This window comes from Saccopteryx bilineata, chromosome 5 (assembly GCF_036850765.1).
Source record: "Saccopteryx bilineata isolate mSacBil1 chromosome 5, mSacBil1_pri_phased_curated, whole genome shotgun sequence".
In the NCBI taxonomy this organism is placed as follows: Eukaryota; Metazoa; Chordata; class Mammalia; order Chiroptera; family Emballonuridae; genus Saccopteryx; species Saccopteryx bilineata.
This window is the reverse complement of record NC_089494.1, coordinates 99,350,532-99,372,223: the sequence shown is the minus strand read 5'-3', so window position 1 is coordinate 99,372,223 and position 21,692 is coordinate 99,350,532. Positions and strand designations below refer to the sequence as shown.

General features: G+C 32.0%; 1 protein-coding gene across 1 annotated transcript in view; it reads right to left on the bottom strand.

The window, feature by feature from the left end:
* LRP1B (LDL receptor related protein 1B) overlaps positions 1-21,692 on the bottom strand; it is a 2,131,860-nt gene that overhangs the window by 231,784 nt on the left and 1,878,384 nt on the right. The window contains exons 59-60 of the mRNA XM_066281034.1: positions 18,599-18,780; positions 9,005-9,204 (exon numbers count right to left, since the gene is read on the bottom strand). Coding sequence (XP_066137131.1) covers positions 9,005-9,204; positions 18,599-18,780 — 382 coding nt within the window. The remainder of the gene's footprint in view (positions 1-9,004; positions 9,205-18,598; positions 18,781-21,692) is intronic.

Sequence of the window (21,692 nt, the reverse complement as noted above, 5' to 3'; positions counted from 1 at the left end):
TTCTGCCCAGGAGTCAATTGAATGAGGCTGTCTTTTGAATGGTCACACTGATCAAGATTCAAACAATAGTTGTGTGTCCTTCCATAATGCATGTTAGGATATTTAAATATGTTGAAAATATTTTTTTAAAGTGAATGTAATGTATAAAGGCAAACTGTATAAATTATTTAAGATTCTTCTTTAGATTAAAGACATGATTAAGGGGCTGAAGGCTTTCTTTATCCATCTTTTTCTATTGTTTCTTGCCTCCTTCTGTCCTCCCTGTCATATCATATAATATGTACTCTGAATATTTTAGCATCTTTGGTTCAATACAATTCAATCTCTTCTCTCTCATCTATATGTATTTAAATTATACATGATAAAATTCAAATGTAATCATTTTAATATTTAGCATATAAAAAGAATATATCTTTTAATCAATATGAGTATTTATAAGGCAGACAATGCAAATTACAGCATATTCTTTTTAAAAAATCACTGTGCCTATCAGTATCTTCTCTCAGTGATGACATTGCTCTCCAGTCTCTGGAGTAAACAAAACAACATTGTCTTATGTACTTGGTAAAGATATATTTCTGTTGCTTTAAAACTTTTTGAGTTTTTGTGCTGATGATACAACCCTTCATAGCCACTTGGAAATGTGCTTTCGGAGCTGCTCATCAATACTAAATATAAGAGTCATGATATTCTACACACATAGGCATTAGTAAAGTGTTTGTTCGGCTGTGCTAATGAAAGGTGAAGCTTTTGAAAAGCACTTTGCCTTTAGGGAAGATATGAAGTAGAACCTTTGCAATGATTTGGTATCTGGTTTTCCCACATTTCTACCATTATAAGTACGCTTCTAGAATAAAAACAGAGATGACTGTAACATATTACAGTCGTTTTCAAATGTGATCTAGGTAGTATCAGGAATATGAAGGATAAGTGAGGAAATGAGGAGAAAGCCCTTCTCTACCCCAGCTCCAACCTCAACCAATTCTTTTTCAGATATATTATAAAATAACTGATTGATTAGAAGTCTATGAAATATTGAACTATACTGTAGCAAAGCTACACGACATCTACCAATGCCCCTCTGTGTTATGTTTGGAATAGTTAAGGTTGTCAAAAGTGGCTGAAAACTCATTCAAACATAATACTTAAAATTTTACTTTTTAAAAATAGTAAATGGAACATGTATGACATTTGCAAAAGAACCTATGTAAACACATACACAATTTAATGTAGCATGTCTTTTTCAAGGGACAAAAGTAAAAGACAGGACTGACACTGAAATTCTAAGAGTTTTTGAAATAGCAGTTAATATCCATTCATCTTACGGGTTCAGGAACATGTGTAGAAAAACTGAATTGTGTTTTCCTACCTTCCATTAACTTTTATTGCATTGTAAACAGCAGCACATCAACACCATTGGCATGAAATCGCCTGTGAAGACTCCTCTTTGTAATGGACTATGAATAATAGGAATTTTTTTTTGAAAAGTACTAAAATACAATATCTAACTAAAGAAGAAATACTCTTTAATATTGTAAAATTAGAGGATGGAATTCATTAGATTTCCTCCATTTTATTTTATTTTTTGGTGGTCTTCAGTAGACATTTGAATTTTTTAAACGCTCACATACAACCACCACAAGCTTTAGGATATGGAGCACAAAGCACTCCCTTTGTCTTCTTAAGTGTTTTTTTCTGCACTCAAAACAAAACCCTTTAAATATATTTTATGTTATTTCATCAGTAGCATGCTGAGGTCTGCATTCCTTTTCCAACATAATTTAGGCTATTACTTCATGGGTTATGATTTAGATTTTTAAATCCAAACAGAACTGCCACCTCACAGCACACACTGTTTTCCCAGAGCAATAAACAAACAGTTGTGCTACAGTACTGATGCTTCAATATGAGCCATCTTTGGGTCTAGGAATAGAGAAACAAATAAAGGGCCACAGTCAACATAATAGCATAGAATTTTAAACAGTTTGTACACAAAACAAAAGACAGTTCAGTGACAAACTATAGTTTAGAATCATACACAATCATTACTCTTCAAAGAAATGAGCAGTTATGAGTATATATTTTTTCAGTAGGCTGGGTAATATATGTACATGACTAACTGATTCAACACAAGGGTAAATCATTCAGTGATAAAGAGCATTCTGAAAATAATTACTAGAACAACTAGATTTTAAAGCTCAAGGTCAAATATACTTTTTTCTCAGCTTATCCTTTTGTTATAACTATTCACACAGTATTTTCAGTATTTTTTCAAGAAACTAGCTACATCTATAAGATATCTCAAGTTAACTTGTGCAACTAACAGTAAGTGAGGAAAACTAAATCTTAATTTATGTACTTGGATACAAGCTAATGGAGTGAAATTGTGGACTAAATACAATTTTTTTATCTTTAATTTTCATTAATGGATAATGAAATCTCTAAGTTAAGGTAGATATGTAAGTTTATTGTTGAAATTTCTCTCAAGAGATATCTGTAACCTATTTTATAGGCATTCCATTTAGAAAAGGCAATATTTTTAGAAATGCATAAAATCAATGACAAAAGAAATCTTTATTGTGGCCAAGTTTATCTCTAAATACGATGTAAAGGTTTTATCTGGGCAGAAGATGTAGTTAATTTGGAATAGCAAAGTATAATATCAAACTGTCCCACTGAAGCATAGTGTCTCTTCTGAAGCTTCATTATTGCTCTTTTCACTCCCTTAAACAAACATAAAATTATTTGCATTTAATGAGATAAATGCTTTCTTTTATAGTAATTATCTTATGGTGGCTAGAGTTTTGTTTGTTTCTCTACATTTTGCAATTTATCTATGGTCCACAAATTAAATCAATCTTAAGAAATTTAGGTATGGATATACTTTTATTTGTATACGTGTGCATTTATGCTATAACTGTTGATATTAGAAATGATAACAAGTAGGCAACAAATTCATTATCTGTTCAAAAACAAGGAGACTGTGGAAAATGAAAAGCAAGCAAGCATCGGAACCAGTTACACCTTCATTGGTTTAAATTTTGGTTCTCCTAATTTTCAGCTACTTGACTTTGGAGAAATCATTTAATCTCTTTAAATTTATTTCTTTACTTGCAACATAGCTTTAATGGCACTTATAGTATTTCCTGGTGGAATGAGCACATATTGAATCAAGCAAAGTTTCTTGATCATGGTGGACTTCTAACATAAGTATTGGTTTATAAGAAGATGGTTCCAGTTCTTGGATACCAGTAGTAGACTAAGAAAATTTCCACTGAAAGCCAAAAAAGTGAAATAGTATGTGTAAAGCATCTAATACAATGTAATGCTCAAGAGGATAGGTTTTTTTCTCTCACTGATTTGATCAGTTCTGAAGATTGGAACAGTGAATGATGTTTAAGATAGATTTTCACCTCTTCTTGATTTATTCAGTTCACAAGTGTTCAACAGTAAAAGATGTTAATAATTCTTGCAATAATACTTAGAAAAATAAGTATTGGATTGGCAATTTGATATTTTCATCAAGGCTGAGTAAGCACGTGATTATTACATATTTCCAACCTCTCTCAGGCTTATATCAAAGATAAACCTGAAGTTAACACTTTTGTATTTGGCAAAGGTTTGAAAGGGTTGTGTGATCTACCTAACATAGAATTGTAGTTCTAGAATTTCCCTTTGATGTGGTCTTTTCCAACGCCATTATTGCTATAGATGAGGCGATGAGACCCAGGGAAGTTATGCACACTTTTCATGGTGATAAAGCTAGCAATAGATCCCACCTCAATTCACCCTCCTTATCAGGTTCCCCAAGCTTTCTTTAAGATTCTAAGTGCAGAGGCAATTTAAAGGCAGGTGCACCAGGTGCTTGTCCTGGGTCCGGACTTCTGAAGGGCCCAGCAAAACCCCAACTTTACATTTTTTTCTAATGACACCACGTTTGGTTTCATATGCACAATTTTAACATTAATAGTACATAATATTTTTTTACATAAAATATTATTAACATGTATTTTTATTTTCCCTGTCTCTAGCTCTTTTTTTTTTTCAAAGGGCCCAATATTTTCTTCTGCGCCCAGGGCTTCAACCTACCTTAATCCGCCTCTACCTAAGAGTTTGCTTTCTCCAGCCTGAAAATAAACTTCTACTTAAAAATCTGCAGTATAAGCCTGACCTATGGTGGCGCAGTGGATAAAGTGTCGACCTGGGAACGCTGAGGTTGCTGTTTCAAAACCCTGGGCTTGCCTGGCCAAGGCACATATGAGAGTTGATGCTTTATGTTCCTCTCCCTTCTCTCTCTCTCTCTCTCTGTGTATCTCTCTCTCTAAAAAAAAACTGAATAAAGTTAAAAATAAAATAAAAAAAACTGCAGTATAGCAAAGGTTTATTACTTTTTATCTAAATTCAAAGACTAAAATTCTATGAGAAGGGTTGTGGTTTGGGAGTGATAAGAAACTGGTCTTAAATATACAGAAATACAAGAAAAATATTATTTAGGACCGTTATTCTTAGAGTATATTTAAAATCATTCTTTTTTTAATGAAGATCTATAAATTTAAAAACTAAATATTTCAATCCGAAGAACACTCTGAAATTTTCAAGTCTCTCATTGGATATATTTTATAGCTCAGGAGAAAATAGAAGATTCACTCATTTGCAATCTTAGTTCTAAGTAAAATATCAGGTGTTCCAACATGCTTTCTAAAAACGATAAACTAGAAAATATTTATACATCCTTAGAATTCCTTTTATGCTGACCTTCTTATTAAAATTAATGCATGTCTTATCAAAACAAAGTGTTTTTTAAGACGAATCTCTAAGCTATGCTTAGTATTTGTACTTTTTAATTTCTTTAAAAATGTACAAATAGCCTGACCAGGAGGTGGCGCAGTGGATAGAGTGTTCGGACTGGGATGCAGACCCAGGTTCAAGATCTTGAGGTCGCCAGCTTGAGTGTGGGTTCATCTGGTTTGAGAAAAGCTCACCAGCTTGGACCCAAAGTCACTGGCTTGAGCAAGGGGTTACTCGGTCTGCTGAAGACTCGTGGTCAAGGCACATATGAGAAAGCAATCAATGAAAACTGACACAATGGAAAACTGATGATTGATGCTTCTCATCTCTCTCCGTTCCTACTTGTCTGTCCCTATCTATCCCTCTATCTGATTCTCTCTGTCTCTGAAAAAAAAAAGTACAAATACATATAAAATTAATGTCATCAACACATAATTATCTTTCCCTCTCTAAGTAGATAATATAAATCTTTCACTTAATATTTGCAACTTGACCACCAATAATTCTGCTATTTCAAGCTTACAGATCTTTCCTATTTATTCTCCTAAAGAACTAGTACATACAAAACTTTATCCCTATTCCCACAGCTATAATCACTTCAAGTATTTTCCTCTAAAATATTTTAACAGCTTCTAAATTGGTTGCCCTTCCAGGGTCTTTCATTTTCCAATATGTTGTCAAATCTAATAATAGCACTCTATCAACTAAATGCCATCAATGGTTCCCTATGACCTAAAGGATAAATTCCAAATTACTTACCATACAAGCCTTGTCACAGTCTGGCCCCAATTTGCCCTTGTTCATCTAGTGTCATTATCTCCCTCTTATAGGACTTCCAGTCATAGCTAAACTGTGTAAACCCCATGCTGTTTCAAGACTCAATTACATCTTTGCAAGTGCTATTCTCTCTGTGTGAAGAATACTTCCCACATCTCTCCAGATGGAGAGCTGGTATTACCTTTCTCAGACTTCTCAAAGAACCCCTCACTCCTGCAAAGACTTCCCTGCCTATGCCTGCGTGCATTTTTACAATATTTCGTTTGTACCCCAATCTAATTTACATCTTTACCTGCACATTAGTTTTTCTGATTAAACTGAAATTTAAATTAAAGACAGGGACTATTCATATGTGTAATTCCGGGGCCTGGAATAATTTGTAACTCAGAAAAATAAAATCAGTAATGTCTGTTGAATGAATAAATGAATGGATAAATCTAAAAAGAAAAATCAGAGAAATTAAAAAATAATACACCAATGACAATTTGAATTAAAATAAACTGATTCAGTTATCCAGTAGCATTCATAATAATTTATAGTATTAAATTATTATTATTCATATTTTTATAGAATTATTATAGTAAATCAGTAGAATGATATGCACAGGCATTAAAGAAATGTTCATGTAACTAAAATTGTACCTTAATGTTTCTACATTAGCAAATTGTCTTTATTATTAAAAAAAAATTGTTTTTCAATGTTGTGTTTGGACTTGGTAAGTGAGTAGGGTAGAGGATTTAGCAAAAAAAGATGATGGGAATTCTCAAATTGCAAGTCACATGTACCTTAAAGGTAATCTGATCTATTGTTTAGGAAACAGAATTTAGAACCTATAGATGCTCTTGGACTGGACAAATAATAGTAAAATAATGCTTCATTTATGGAATTAGTGCATAGTTTAAATCAGTGCATATTTGAAAAAAAACTTCCTGAAATATAAAGTGCAGCTCATAGTTTAGTATTTTCCATTATTAAAATTTGACTTATGAAAAAGAACCATAATTCTGTAATTTCTCATACATATTTCATATTCTCAAATTACTTTGTGAGGATTGACATATCCTATTTTTTGATGAGCTCTGGTTCCAGTTTTAATATAGAAAATAAATGAGAACAATAAAACTTGGCTGGTTAAGAGAAAAGTTAGTGACCAAACTAATCGATAAATTATTGATCTAAGTCTCATTTTCCACCTCCAAATACACAACTTGCAAGTGCAAGGAGCAAAAAATCCTATTTTTCGTTATAAACATTGCAAATAAATGGCTTCCCCCCCCCCATTGACTGTGAAGTTGGCATAATTCAGGCTGACTACAATCAGTAGCTCATCAGTATATACCAGGTAATTGTTGGCTTGTATTCGGATATTGCCAGATGACTGATAAGTCATTTAATGAATTTTTTATTTGTTTTCCTTAGAAATCCTTTAGGAGAAAGCATTTCTGAAGGCAGTATGTAACTCATTCACTTTCCTCCCCCATCCATGAGCCCCAAGGTATTTTCAAAATCAAATTTTAAAATGAATGTGATATGTACATATCTCCCAGCAAAATATTTTATTCTTTAAGAAATTTAGCACTATTTTCTCCTGCTATATATGTCCTTCTACCCAAAGTCACCACCAGTGCTATGATTAAGGAATAGTTCATTTACATACACCTAATTTTGTATTAAGTTTTCAAAGTATTAGTCACCTATATATTAGACATATTTTTTAAATAATGAGTAGGGGATGTTATCAATAGTTTCTCATAAACAATATTTTTTGTTATTCAAACACTAGGGTTCAATAAAAATAGACAAATATTTGATGTTGCAGTATCTGGCCAGAAATTGTTTACATTTTATTGTACAGTCTAAAAATAAACAGGTTTATAGTTTCATGAAGAAAATACTGATTGCCACAATAAGACTTTCAATTACACCATCTAAGAATGTTGCAAAACATTACAGTATTGATTCTTTGGAGGCAGTATAACTGTTGAACGCACTAAGTGCAATTTCAACATGTTAACATTACTTTTGCTGTAACTAAAATCCTGAAGTTATCTTGAAATAATTCTTCATTCAAATTGCATCCTAGTGAGTATTTTTATATCTATAATTGGGATGCCAACACTTAAAGAAGTGACTCATTCAACTACACTTGTCATATCTCAATCTTACTTTTAAAAAAGAACTTCTAAACGCTGTCAGCATTTTTAGTTAGAAGGATACACATTTATTGAAATATCAGCTGAGAGGGGCTTAGGACAAATTATGAAATGGTGTGAATTTTGTAAATTTATTTCTTCATTTGTTTGTTTGTTTGTTCATTTATTCAGTAGTCCCTTCCTTCTCAGGACTTCCAGCATTCGCAGGGCCTCACCTCTCCTCCTCACCATGCCTCCTGAATCCCTCCTCCAGGGGGTTTGTTCTAATCTTACCACAGAGAAGAGAAAATCTGGTAAGATAAACCACACTAATGTGTAGGCTTTTGGCAGGGTCTTTCTGTGAAATTTGTACTTCACGAGATATTTGAAGATGGAAACATTTAATAAAAAGGTGACAATAGGTCACTAAAGATCAATAAATAATGACTTCTTTAGGAAATAATCTAATCCTTAGAAAGCTACCTACATCAAAAATATTTTGAGCATTCATTTGAATTGGCTGTGATTTCTTTACGTACATTTCACCTTCCTCTACACCCCCATCTCCTTTATCATGTTATTGTACATATATTGCATTCTTAGTTCCCTCATCCTCAGCTATTGGTTCTCTACGACTTCTTCCTCATCTCTCATTCTAGAGTTATTTTGCTCATATCCAATTGCTTCATTCAGTTGTTTTATACTTAGAGTTTTAAAATCTACTCTGCATGATAAAATACAGAAAAATAAACTATCTTCAGAATTTCATATTCATTTCTATTCAAACTATGAACATTCCTGAATATTATTCTAATTTGATAGCTGTTTTCACATTAATTTTGTTGCTATATTTGATTAGATAACAATACATTTAATTGCATATGTAATATAACTGATAAGTTTAAAATAATATTGCTTCATTCTCTTTAAAGAATAATATTTTTACTTAGTATTTTAACAAAACTCAACCCCACCAGACTGCAATAATAACCTTTTATTTACAAGAAAATATTCTTTTGTTTCAAATCATGTGTATATCCACTTATAAAAAAAATTGTTCATCTACTATAAAAACTATTTTAAAAAGTACAATTAGAGAAAATCTAGTGTCAAAATTATTTCTATGCCTGATTATAGACGTTCTGAAAAAAAAGTCTAGTTTCTTATTTACCAGTATTATCATAGAGTATAACAATTAACACTAAATTGATAAATATATCTGACAAAAGTATATATAGAAAAATTTTTTTATAAATAACTATTTTATGTGGTGGTAAAATACTGAAACATTTGTGCACTGGACCAACCTTTATGTCTATGAGATCCATCCATGTTACTAAATTCAATGTGATTTTCATCAGCCCAGTAGAGTCTATGGTTGACATAGTCTATAGTTAGTGCCATAGGTCTAGAAATCTTGGTTTCTATGACAACACTTTGATTGGTTCCATCCATTCCAACACGGCCAATGTGAGGATACTCACAGCAGTCGATCCAATATAAATACCTAGGGAAGAAAATCAATAGCCATTTTGTTTACAGACACCTAACAAGTAAAATCTCACACAATATTTCAGTTCTTTGCTCAGCTATTTCTAAATTAAAATTTGGTATTACTCTGAATTTTAGCTTCTAAGAAGCATATTTCAATATAAACTTTTCTAATAATTTTAGTAACATATGGCATGTTTTTAAATGTCCATATAATTTTAAACTTTTCCTTTAGTATACAAAGTCATATTGAATATATAATGTTAATAAGATGTCAATTTTCAAAATGAATATATAATGGGGAATAAAATTTTCCAGACATATGATTTTCTTTTGTCATTTGTAAAAGATTTATAGAGGAGTGTGTTATATTTGCTTGAATCTGCCATTTTTCAATGTGTTATCCACTAGCTAATTGTGACTCTTTACATTAAATGAATTAAAGACATATGTAATTAAGTGACCTGTATTGCTCCTCAGTCACACTAACTACATTTCAAACGGTTTATAATCACATGTCTGGTGAATACCATATCAAATAGCATAGCTATAAAGCACTTACATGATCACAGAAAGTTTTATTAGACAGCACTGATTTAAATTATGTTATTGGAAATTCTAGATTTGAATATTTTGGACAGTGAACAAAGATTAGTAAAGTGGAGAAATTAATATTATACGCATACAATATACAAATTATGTATATTATGTGTGCATGTTTATGTACAGAAATTACTTAAAATTTTATCTTTTTAATTAAACCACTTATTTTTATCATAGTAAGAAAATTCATCTTATTTTTTTGAATATTTTTTTCTTTTTATTACTCAATATTGGAAGTAAAGGTTTTTTAATGGATGTTTCACATTCCAACTCTAAAGTTAAAATCAATTAACCAAATTAGTCTTCACAGACCTCATCTTTTCTTTAGTACATATAGAATCCTTGGCAATTAATTAGTCATATTTGGAAGATGTATAATTAAAATAATATGGTATGCAATTATTCTATATTGTTTAAAACTGGAATTTTCAGTTTAAATTTAAAATATTTCTTATAAATTCTGACAATGATAATTGTGTTCAGAAATTTTAACCACACACTAGAAAAATATAAAGTTTTTCAAATAAAATAAACATTTACTAAATATAGGGATAACAAAAATAATCATTGTAAGAAATTTTCACTTTTGTATTGAATTATTTTAGGAACATATGCATAAAGGCAAGTGATAGTAGATTATAATTATAATAAAAATGTTCCTTTGCTAGCCAAAATCTCAGAGTCCTAATTAAGCATGGCATGAAAATTGGAAATATATCCTTTATAAAAACTAAACAAAAGCTTAGTTTTGTGAGCAGACATTCAAAGAGAGCTCTCAGAGCCAAAACTTGAAAGCAAAGCTAAGTATGGATATACCAGAGTCAGCCTTGCTTGTGGCAATATGAAATTCCTATCCAAGTTTTCTGTGTATGTATGTTAATCTGAACATATTTTGAAAATCTCAAATCATCAAGTAACAATAAATGAGAAACCTTTCAGAAACTGAGTTCTATTTTTTTAAATTTTGAAGATTTTTAGTATATTTTTATTTTGAAAAGTTAACGTACATCAGTAAAATAGATTTATAAAAACACACAACCTAATCTTTAGAAGTAAATTTATGAAAATGCACCATGCTGTCTCTACTGAAGATAAGACAGATATATAAAAGGGGGAAACTGAATTAAAAATGAAGTAAAAATTCAAAGATTGTTTAGCTCATTAAAATAAATTACACTAGCTCTTTTCTTTTTTATCTAAGCAGCACTAAGTAGGGTCTTAAATAAATAAGACTTAGAAACAATTTACTTGGGTTCCAATTCCAGATCTACACATTATTAATTATATGAACCTGCACACTTTATTTAGCCTCCCTGAGCCTAGATTTACTAATACATTTTATTTGAAAAGGAATAATAATAGTTTATCTTCATAAGGTTCACTGTAAGATTAAATGAAAAAATATAAAGAAGAAACTTGAAACTGATAAATATGTGCTAAGTGTTCAGCATATTTTAGCTTTTATTACTTTATCTGTATTAGATATGCACTATATGCATACACACACATATATACTGATTTAAAAATATATAACCAATAGGTTACCTGCTAGATTTGGATTATATATGTATGTTATTATGTAATTTGCTTGAATTTTATGAGTGTTATTACATTATTAGTCTACATAAGTACTCAGCAACCAAAAAAATATTATGGAAATATTCTCATACAGTCAAGAAAAGTATAGTTGAATTGTACTCAGGTATAAATAACCTTCATTAACTCAAGATACATTTTGTCTCTCACCTTATGGGTAGCTAAATTTTGCTACCTAAATTATATTTTCTTTCCAAAATTAAGCCTCATTAATATATGGTTTGTCCCCCAAGTTTCTTAATTAGTAATTAGTCTGTACTAAACATAGTATTAATTTTAACATCTTAAATGCAATCCCTTAAAAATAACCTAAGTACAAAATTCAGTGTAAATAATTAAATCTGAAAAATAAAATCTTCAGTGAAAATGTCAGGAGAGTTCTAAATTTCACCCATATAATATGTAATATTTACCTAAAATCACATCTGAAAAATTTGATTCCCAAATAATATCAATTCTATTAGTTATATCAACTGTAAATATACAAAGAATGCCTATTTATAACCATAACAACAGGCTTCTGTATTTCCTAAGGATGTCTTTTAGAGTTCAATATAATATATGATATTTCTTTTAAAAAATTAAAAAAGTAATCTCTCAGATTTTACTTTTTTCTGAATTTGGGAATAAATTTAGATAAATTTCTCTTAAAATTTTTAAAATTAATTTTAGAAAGATAGGATGTGGGAGGAGAGATAGAGTGACAGAAACTTCAATTTGTTATTCCACATATCTATGCATTCATTGGCTGATTCTTGTATGTGCTCTGACCAAGGAGCAAACTCGCAACCTTGATATATCAGTACGATACTCTAACCAACTGAGCTACCTGACCAGGGCATAGGGAGAACTTTCTTTAAGCTCTAATTTTTTCTTCATTTTTAATTATAAAATTAACACTTGATATTAATTCCCTGTGTGTTTTTGTCTATATATGAGAATATAGATTTAAAAAATAGTTATGAAAAGTGGTTTTCATGTGTGACTGTTTAATTTAATAAAATATTTCTGTGCTCCCCATGGAAATCTACTGATTTTCATTGCTAGTATGCCTTTCATTTCCTCACAACAGAAGTTCCCTTATGACTCTTTTCTTTGAAACTTGCAGGTTATTTACATACCAATATATTGTTCTGTTCATAGATGCAGGTACTAGGTCCCTGTAGCTATAATCTTATGAGTTGTGTATGTCCAGTTGCCCATTTATTATTTCCTTCAATATTTGATTTAACAATACCTGTATTAGGGACAAACTAATATTAAACCATGGCCCTATGCTAAAGGAACTCACTTTCTAGATAGATTGTCATATATACCAAAAATAGATACTTTAAACTAATATGGTATATGTCAATCATACCTCAATAAAAATAGGCAACTAATTAAAAATACATAAAACTGGTATAATGCAATGTGTATTCAATATATGGTGTCTACTTAGGGATAACTGAGGAATAGTTCACAAAATAAGTGATATTGGCTGCTCTTGAAAAATGGAAAGTTATTACAACTGAAGAAAAAGCAGGACATTCTAGGAAGAAAAACTATTAGGAAAGAAAAATAAATTAAAAATACTTTAAAAATAAAGCAAATAGTTGTAGTGATTTAGATAATTTTTTTCTTTTCTTTTTTTAGGTGAGAGGAGGGGAGATAGTGAGGTAGACTCCCATATGCACCCAGATTGAGAGCCACCCAGCAACCCCATCTAGGGGCGATGCTCTAGTATTAACAGTTTGGTTTTTTTTATTAATTTTACTAGGGTGACATCAATAAATCAGGGTACATATGTTCGAAGAAAACATGTCCAGGTTATCTTGTCAATCAATTATGTTGCTTACCCATCACCCAAAGTCAGATTGTCCTCTGTCACCTTCTATCTAGTTTTCTTTGTGCCCCTCCCCCTCCGCCTTTTCTTCTCCCTCTCCCTCCACACTCAGTAACCACCACACTCTTACCAATGTCTCTTAGTCTCGCTTTTATATCCCACCTACATATGGAATATACCCCCAAAACTCAGAAACATTGATACATAAAGACACATGCAACACCATGTTCATTGTTCACAGTGGCCAGGACATGGAAACAACCAAAAAGCCCTTCAATAGAAGACTGGATAAAGAAGATGTGGCACATATACACTATGGAATACTACTCAGCTATAAGAAATGATGACATCAGATCATTTACAGCAAAATGGTGGGATCTTGATAACATTATACGAAGTGAAATAAGTAAATCAGAAAAACCCAGGAACTGCATTATTCCATATGTAGGTGGGATATAAAAGCGAGACTAAGAGACATGGATAAGAGTGTGGTGGGTTTTTATGCCTGAAACTGACAAGCTTGAACCAACGGAGCTATCCTCAGCACCCAGGTGCCATACAGAGCTATTGATTATGGGGGGGGGGGGGAGAGAGAGCAAGGGAGAAGCAGACGATCACTTCTGCTGTGTGCCCTGACCTGGAATCAAACCCAGGATGTCCATACACCTGGTGGACGCTCTATCCACTAAGCCACTGACCAGAGCCAACAGATTTCTTTATTTCCAAAAAACTCATATCATCTATATATTTTTTCTTTTATCATAAGTGAGAAGTGAGGAGGCAGAGAGACAGACTCCTGCAAGAGCCCCAACAGGATCCACACAGCAAGCCCCTTCCCAGGGATGCCTCTCTGGGGCCATTGCTCCATTGCTTGGCAACTGAGCTATTTCTGTGCCAGAGGGTAGGCTGTGAAGACATTCTCAGTGCTTGGGGCCAACCTGCTCCAGCCAACCCATGGTTGTGAGAGGGGAAGAGAAAGAGAGAAAGTGAGAGAGAAGGGGAAAGGGAGGGATCAAGAAGCAAATGGTTGCTTCTCCTGTGTGCCCTGATCAGGAATCAAACTTGAAACATCCACACGCTGGGCTGACACTCTACCACTGAGTCAACTGGCCAGGGCCACATATCATCTATGCTGAAAAATTTTTTAAAATCTAATTGTTAAAATTGAAAATAAAAATTAGTATAGTATAGTATAGTATATTTTTCTTTTTTCTTTTTCATTATCTCTTGTTTGTATGGGTCTTTGAAAATATTCTTATAATCCAAATCATTTTGTTACTGGAAACTCTAATGTCATATAATAGAGAAAATATATAACCAAAGCTTAAAAACTGGGTTAAATTCCCACTTTACATCTTACTTCCTAAATGCTCCTGAGAATGTCACTTTTGCATTTTGTGGTTGAATGTTCTAATTCATACCCAAAGGATAACATTAAAAATAATCATCTTTTCCAGAAACTGTGAGTAAATGGTACAAGAACATAAAGTGATACAAGAACATTCAGTGATAAATTTCTAATTCACAAAACGCTATCAAAGTGGTAGTTATTCTCATCAGCACCATTATTATATTATGACTCCCAATCTCAACTGGTCTACAATCTGATCATTTCCCTTCCTCATACCTGATCATTTCTATATTCCTTCTGTCCTGGGGGAAATAATTTTCTATTTATTTGTTTGCTCAAAACAGAAGCCTTGTGAGGTATATTTGAGGTTTTTTTTTATTTCTTTATTATTTTTTCCTTTCGTTTCTTTTGTGTTGTGTTATGTTGTATTTTGATATATTCTTAGTTCTTTTTTACTCTGTAAAGTGGACTGGTATCAAAGTTCCGCAACTATTTATAAATATTTTGTTCCAACCACATTAGTTTTTCCCAGTGTGACCTCTTCTTGTGCGTGTCTTTGCTTTGCCAGAGAGCTTCTCCTTTGTGTCTGAAATAACTTCTGCTCTGAAAATCACCTCATTACCTGTCTAATTCTTACTTCATTTTGTCTTCAAAGTTTTCCTGGATCCCAGTTGAGCCCTAACATTTTCTGTTTCTCTACCTTATGAGTTATTGCACTGTATTCTAATTATTTGCTCTGCCTATCTACCAGACAGTGAAATAATTCGAGACAAGGACCATGCATTTTGTCTTTGTGCTCCTACCTAGGACAGTGCCAGATATTTCCCAAATGCTAAAGAAATATGTATTGAATAAATAATAAGTAAATTTATTTTCTGCTAACTGAAAATATTACACATTTACTTTAATGTCCATTATGATAACCTTTTGTTATTATAATAACTTGACTTGACAACTTAATTATCCAAAATAATAAAATTATATTTTTCTATTCTCCTTTGTAATATGTATTACAGAAATGACTTTTATAAATAAATATTGAATGTAAATAGCTTTTAATCACCTAATATTTATAATAAATTAAAATGTTGATTTCCAAAGTAAACTTGACAATAAAATGATTAAAATGATTGAGTTTCAGCTGTATTTAAATGTAAAAACTAGATAGCTAATCTAGCTGTCTACTTAAAACTTCATTTCCATTCTTAGTAACCACCATGTCCAAATTAATATTTAATGATTATTAAAAAATAGAAAAGACTACCAGGCTACTTTTTAAATGTTTGGTGCTGCATTACACTAGTCCAATGATCTTTTTCCTCCCTTAAACAAACTCTTGCCCTATCTCTCACTAAATATCAGGACAGAAATCATACTTCTTAAGGAAACAGAGGTCAGTAGAATTGGCCAATTTAAAATATATGTAAATAACAATGGTAATCTGATGTAGAAAGATTAAACTGCATTTTTTATTAAATAATCATATCATTTGAGCTGCCATTTTTGAAGCAGGATTGCACAATATTTGAGACAGTTATAGCATCATTTTCACCCTGAAGTGTACCTCACAAAAACTTAAAATCCAGGTTGCCCTATGGTCTCACTCTGAGGAGCTAGGAAAACAGCATGAATAAAACAATGTCATTCAATTTTATCTGTTATAATAGGTGGTTTTAATTGTTTCATAAAATGTTCCAATTTCTTATATGTTTCTTTGATTATAATATTGTATAACTATATCATAATTCAAGTATTATAAAAAAAGAAATCACAGGCATCTTTCATAAAATCTATTATAATTTAATACTTTGCTTTTTTTTTTTAATTTGCCCTTAAGATGGTTGGTTGGGTTTATGTTGATGATAACTTACACTGCTTTTAGTTTATGAGGTTATAACTGGAATCTGGTAGAAATAAAACTTGAAACTGGATTCTGCAGTATTCACTAAACTAGGACACAGTTTTCCCTTTATAATTAAGAAATTCTACAAGACTATTATCAAAAGGTAAACATCCCTTCATTTAGAAAATGAAACATCTTGAATAGTATAAAATTAAAAGCTAAGCTGGCCACATTGACTTTGCAGAAAAGAACAATTGTGTGTGGACAGAGTAAAATAAATATCTCCTGATCAAATACAAAAAGAATTATATTATTTACATTTTTTGAATGAATGACGGTGGTAACTAAATTTAGTGTAACTGGATATTAAATCTTGAAACTCATGTAGAAACAGACACTCTTATGACTATTTCAGTTAAAATAGAATTGACACTTGTGAAACTTCTGTTGTTATGATAAAGAAAATATTATAAAAGGTAACAAATGTTACATAATTATATATGGAAAATTTAAAGTTGCACATTACCTTGGAAAAAGTATAATACTTATAGTACAAAATTCTCTACTAGGCACTGCTTTTAACCAAATTAATGTTTTAAATTAAGCTGTAAAATATACTACAACATGATTACTCTACCAATTATAAACATAAAGAACCAAAAAAAGAGTCAATATATTAGCAAGAAGTAAAATCTAATAGTTGCATATGGTATGATAAAAGCAGTGATTTGGTGAAATATAGTTGAAATTAATTTAGATAGCAGAAACTTTAGAAAACCATAGTTATCACAATACTTGCTACTGTAAATGTGCCCTATTTTAAAATATCAAATTCTGGTCCTGGCTGGATAGCTCATTGGCCCAAAGCATTGAAACTGCCTATTCAATCCCTGGTCAGGGCACAAACAGGAACAGATTGATGTTCCTGTTTCTCTTTCCCTTTATTTCTTCCTCTCTCTAAAATAAATAAATAGATAAACATTAATTTTTTTGTCTCTAAATTTTGTTATTTTAACAAGCATGGGGAAGCCCTGGCTCGTTTGCTCAGTGGTAAAGCAGGAATCCTGGGTTTGATTCCTGGTCAGGGCACACAGGAGAAGTGACCATCTGTTTTTCTACCTCTTCCCCTTCTCTCTCTCTCTATCTCTCTCTCTCACTCTCTCTCTCTCTCTCTCTCTCTCTCTTCTCCTCCTTCAGCCATGGCTCAAGTCAAGCGCATTGGCCTCCAGCCTTAAGAATGGCTCTAAGGAGCCTCCACCTCAGGCACTAAAAATAGCTCGTTTGTGAGCATAGCCCCCAATGGCCAGAGAATTGGCCTTAGATGAGGCTTGCTGGCTGAATCCCAGACGGGGCTCATGCAGGAGTCTGTCTCTTTGTCTCTCCTCCTCTCACTTGGAAAAGGAAAAAAAGGAAACAAGCATGGTGGGTAGGTTGAACTTCTACAAAGATCATTTTGGTGTATTTATCACTCTAAGTTATAGTGCAAAAAGCACCAGAAAGATATGCATTCTCTACTTACCAAAATAACATATTTAAAAGTAATATATAGAATGTTAGCAAACATATACTAGACAGTTTTGATACCTTAAGTATGTTCATCCTTCATCTAAAATCCCCAGCTTCCTGTCCTTGACCTTTGCAATGACTTGTTCTCCATTCTCACAATGAAATGCAAATGAAACACAGCTCCAACATGAATCTTTCCTGATATTCCCACTGTGCTATTTCTTTTGAATGTATGCATAATATAACTTGTTACTTATTATTCATAGATACTACTTATGTCTCCTGCTATAAAGTGGTACAGAAATTATATCAGCCTTATTTGTGACTAACACATACATGCAAAATGTAATCCAAGAGTTTATTTCTCATCTGCCTTTCCTCTAAGATTTAAAGAACTGCAAGTTTTATTCATTTAAAATCAAAGAAATCTGTTTTATTCATTTACACAACACATTTAAATATTAGTGTTTTGTTTAAAATTGAAATGTACTTGCTATAAAATCACATTTAATTTTTTTATTTTACTATATAGTCACATTTCTATTTTTGATTTCTCAATAAAAATTTCTAAACATTCACACTTTATATCAGTTTCCATGTTAAAATCTACAAAACAGGATTTACCACATTGAATGTAATCCACAGACTTAATTTTTAATTTAATATTTTCAATGTTTGTTACAAACCCAGCTCGAGGATCTAAAGACAGGTCCCTGGGAAACTTCAGTTTTTTGCTAACGAGTGTAGTAGGGTATAAGCCATTGAGTTTGGATACTTCAATGATCCTTTTCTCTGTATCAGACCAATAGAGGTTTTTCCCAATCCAATCAACAGCAAGTGCATTCGGGACAGCTGTGTTATGTACTACCTAACAAAAGAAGAATTTAAAAAGTTAATAGTGTAGATGTGTAGAATAAGACTGGAGCAATTGCTTCTTGATTTTTACAGAGATACAGACTTCTAATTTAAACATCAGAAATAAAATTTAGATAAGCATAAAACATGGAACAATTTACCCTAATAAAATTACTTACTTACTTGCAAAATATTACCTAAGATGTAAACAGGCCCCTAGAAATTACATAGTGGTCTAAGAAATAAAAACCAAAATTTAAAAACAAGTTGGACAGCTGCATAGTTATTGAACTACATTTACTTATTCTCTTAAAATTTGGGGCAAAATTCTGCAAACACACACACACACATACACACAAACACACAGAATTATTGAAATTCATCTTTGACCCATTCTAGGGGAAATATCAATAACATAAACCACTCCACAAACTGCTCTTTCCTTAGTTAAATGACCTACTATAAGAGAGAAAAAAACACAAGGAAGAACTTAACCTAACCAAAGGGAAGTAAAAATATTCATATACAACTACTGTGCTCAACTCTAACCAATATCAATATTGAATATAATAAGGGCATAAGGTTTTTATGTACAAATATAATGCAAATGAAATAATACAAAATTCACGCCTGACTGGTGGTGTGTGGATAGAGTGTTGATTTGGATGTTGAAGTTCCAGGTTCGGAACTCTAAGGTCACTGGCTTAAGCATGGGTTCATCCGGAGTGAGTGCTAGCTCACCAGCTTCAGCACGGGGTTACCAGCTTGAGCATAGGATCATAGACATGACCCATGGTCATGGCTTGAGCCCAGAGGTTGCTGGCTTGAAGCTCAAGGATGCTGGCTTGAGCTAGTGGCCCCCAGCCAAGGCAGGTATAAAAAGCAATCAAAGAACAACTAAAGTGCTGCAACAATGAGTTAATGCTTCTCATCTCACTTCTGTGTCTCCCTGTCTTCCCCTCAACTCCCTCTCTAAAAAAAAAAAAGGAAAAAAGAAAAAAAAAGGAAAGAGAGAAAAAATAATAATTTAAAATTATTGATATTTTTGACTACTATTTCTGAGTTCTCAGTGTTTTGAGAACTACATAAAAGAAGCAATTGAAACTTGGGGCTTTATAAAATCCAAGAGTAATATAGTTAGAGACAAAATACACTAATAAAATTTTATAGTTATCTTTTCCCGAAAACCATAAATAGTAAGGATATAAAGTGGCAACAAAAAATATTTGCATCGATAATATCAATCTATTATACTGAATTGCACGACATCTCTTTTTCTTTCTCCCAGATACCAATTTGGAAAATTGTCATGTGTGACAATTTTAATGAAAATCAGCTAATTATTAATTCCAAAAGGAAGACAGGTTCATTTTGTAATCCTATGTTATGACATTACTTAAAGTAGTAATGAGAGAGTATTGGCAAGAAAGTAGAGAATTAATATTCTTTAAAAATATTAAAGCATTTTCAAAAACTATACAGATAACCAAAAATTTTAAATGTCTTAAAAATATATGATCAAGTATGAGTAATATAAGTTCCACAGTTTTTATATAAATTGCTAAATAATTAAGATACAAAATAGTATATACTTCTTTTTTCTATATCATATACTGATATTTCATTATATAAACCATCACTAAATATAGTTGGTCTGAATCACCAGAACCCAACTGACTGGTGGTTTTGACACTGTACATACACATTTTGAAACAATATTTTCAGAATTTATTACTTCCAACAAAAATTATGATTACATTAATAGCTAATAAAGTTTAAGTAATTAGTAGATATTAACTTCTTGAGTTTAAACTTTTTTATAATAAATTTTTCTGTATCTAGACAATAGATTATTTTAAAATTCAAGATGACAAAGAAATGGTACCATCTCATATCTATTAGGTGACATATATTTAATTATGATGCTGTCTACTTAGAATATTAATAATATAATATTTTTTTTTACAGAGACAGAGAGAGGAAGAGATAGGGACAGACAGATCAGAAGGCAGAGAGATGAGAAGCATCAATTCTTTGTTGTGGTATCTTAGTTGTTTGTTGATTCCTTATTCATTGTTTGCTTTCTCATTTGTGCCTTGGGGGTCTACAACAGAGCGAGTGACTCCTTGCTCAAGCCAGTGACCTTGGGATTCAATCTAGGGACCTTTGGGCTCAAACCAGCAACCACGGAGTCATGTCTATGATCCCACGCTCAAGCCAGCAACCCCACACTCAGGCTGGTGAGCCTGAGCTCAAGCAGGATAAGCCCGCACTCACACTTGATGAGCCTGCACTCAAGTTGGTGACCTTGGGGTTTTGAACCTAGGTCCGCCATGTCCCAATCCAATGCTCTATCTATTGAGCCATCGCCTGGTCAGGAAGAATATTCATGATTTTTAACAAATGCATTAAATTATTTCTATCTATAGTAGGTTAATTTTAATAGTATTATAATTTTATTTTATAATTTAATAATTATTTGTTTTCAGTTACAGTATCAGACTCAACTTTCTATTTTATATACATCAACACAATTTTATCAGAGGCACTATTTAACTGAAAAGCATCTTTCACATTTTTCTAGACTTGTGAATAAGGATACAAATTTTATTTACTCAATTTAGTTTGTAGTTTATTTAAAGTAATAACATTATATAATATAAAGATAAAATGGCCCTTATTTCATATTAAACTATGTATTAATTTACATTGTGAAATTCAGCCTGACCTGTGGTGGCGCAGTGGATAAAGCGTCGACCTGGAAATGCTAAGGTCGCCGGTTCGAAACCCTGGGCTTGCCTGGTCAAGGCACATATGGGAGTTTATGCTTCCAGCTCCTCCCCCCTGTCTCTCTCTCTCTCTCCCCCCCTCTCCTCTCTAAAATGAATAAATAAAATTAAAAATTAATTTACATTGTGAAATTCA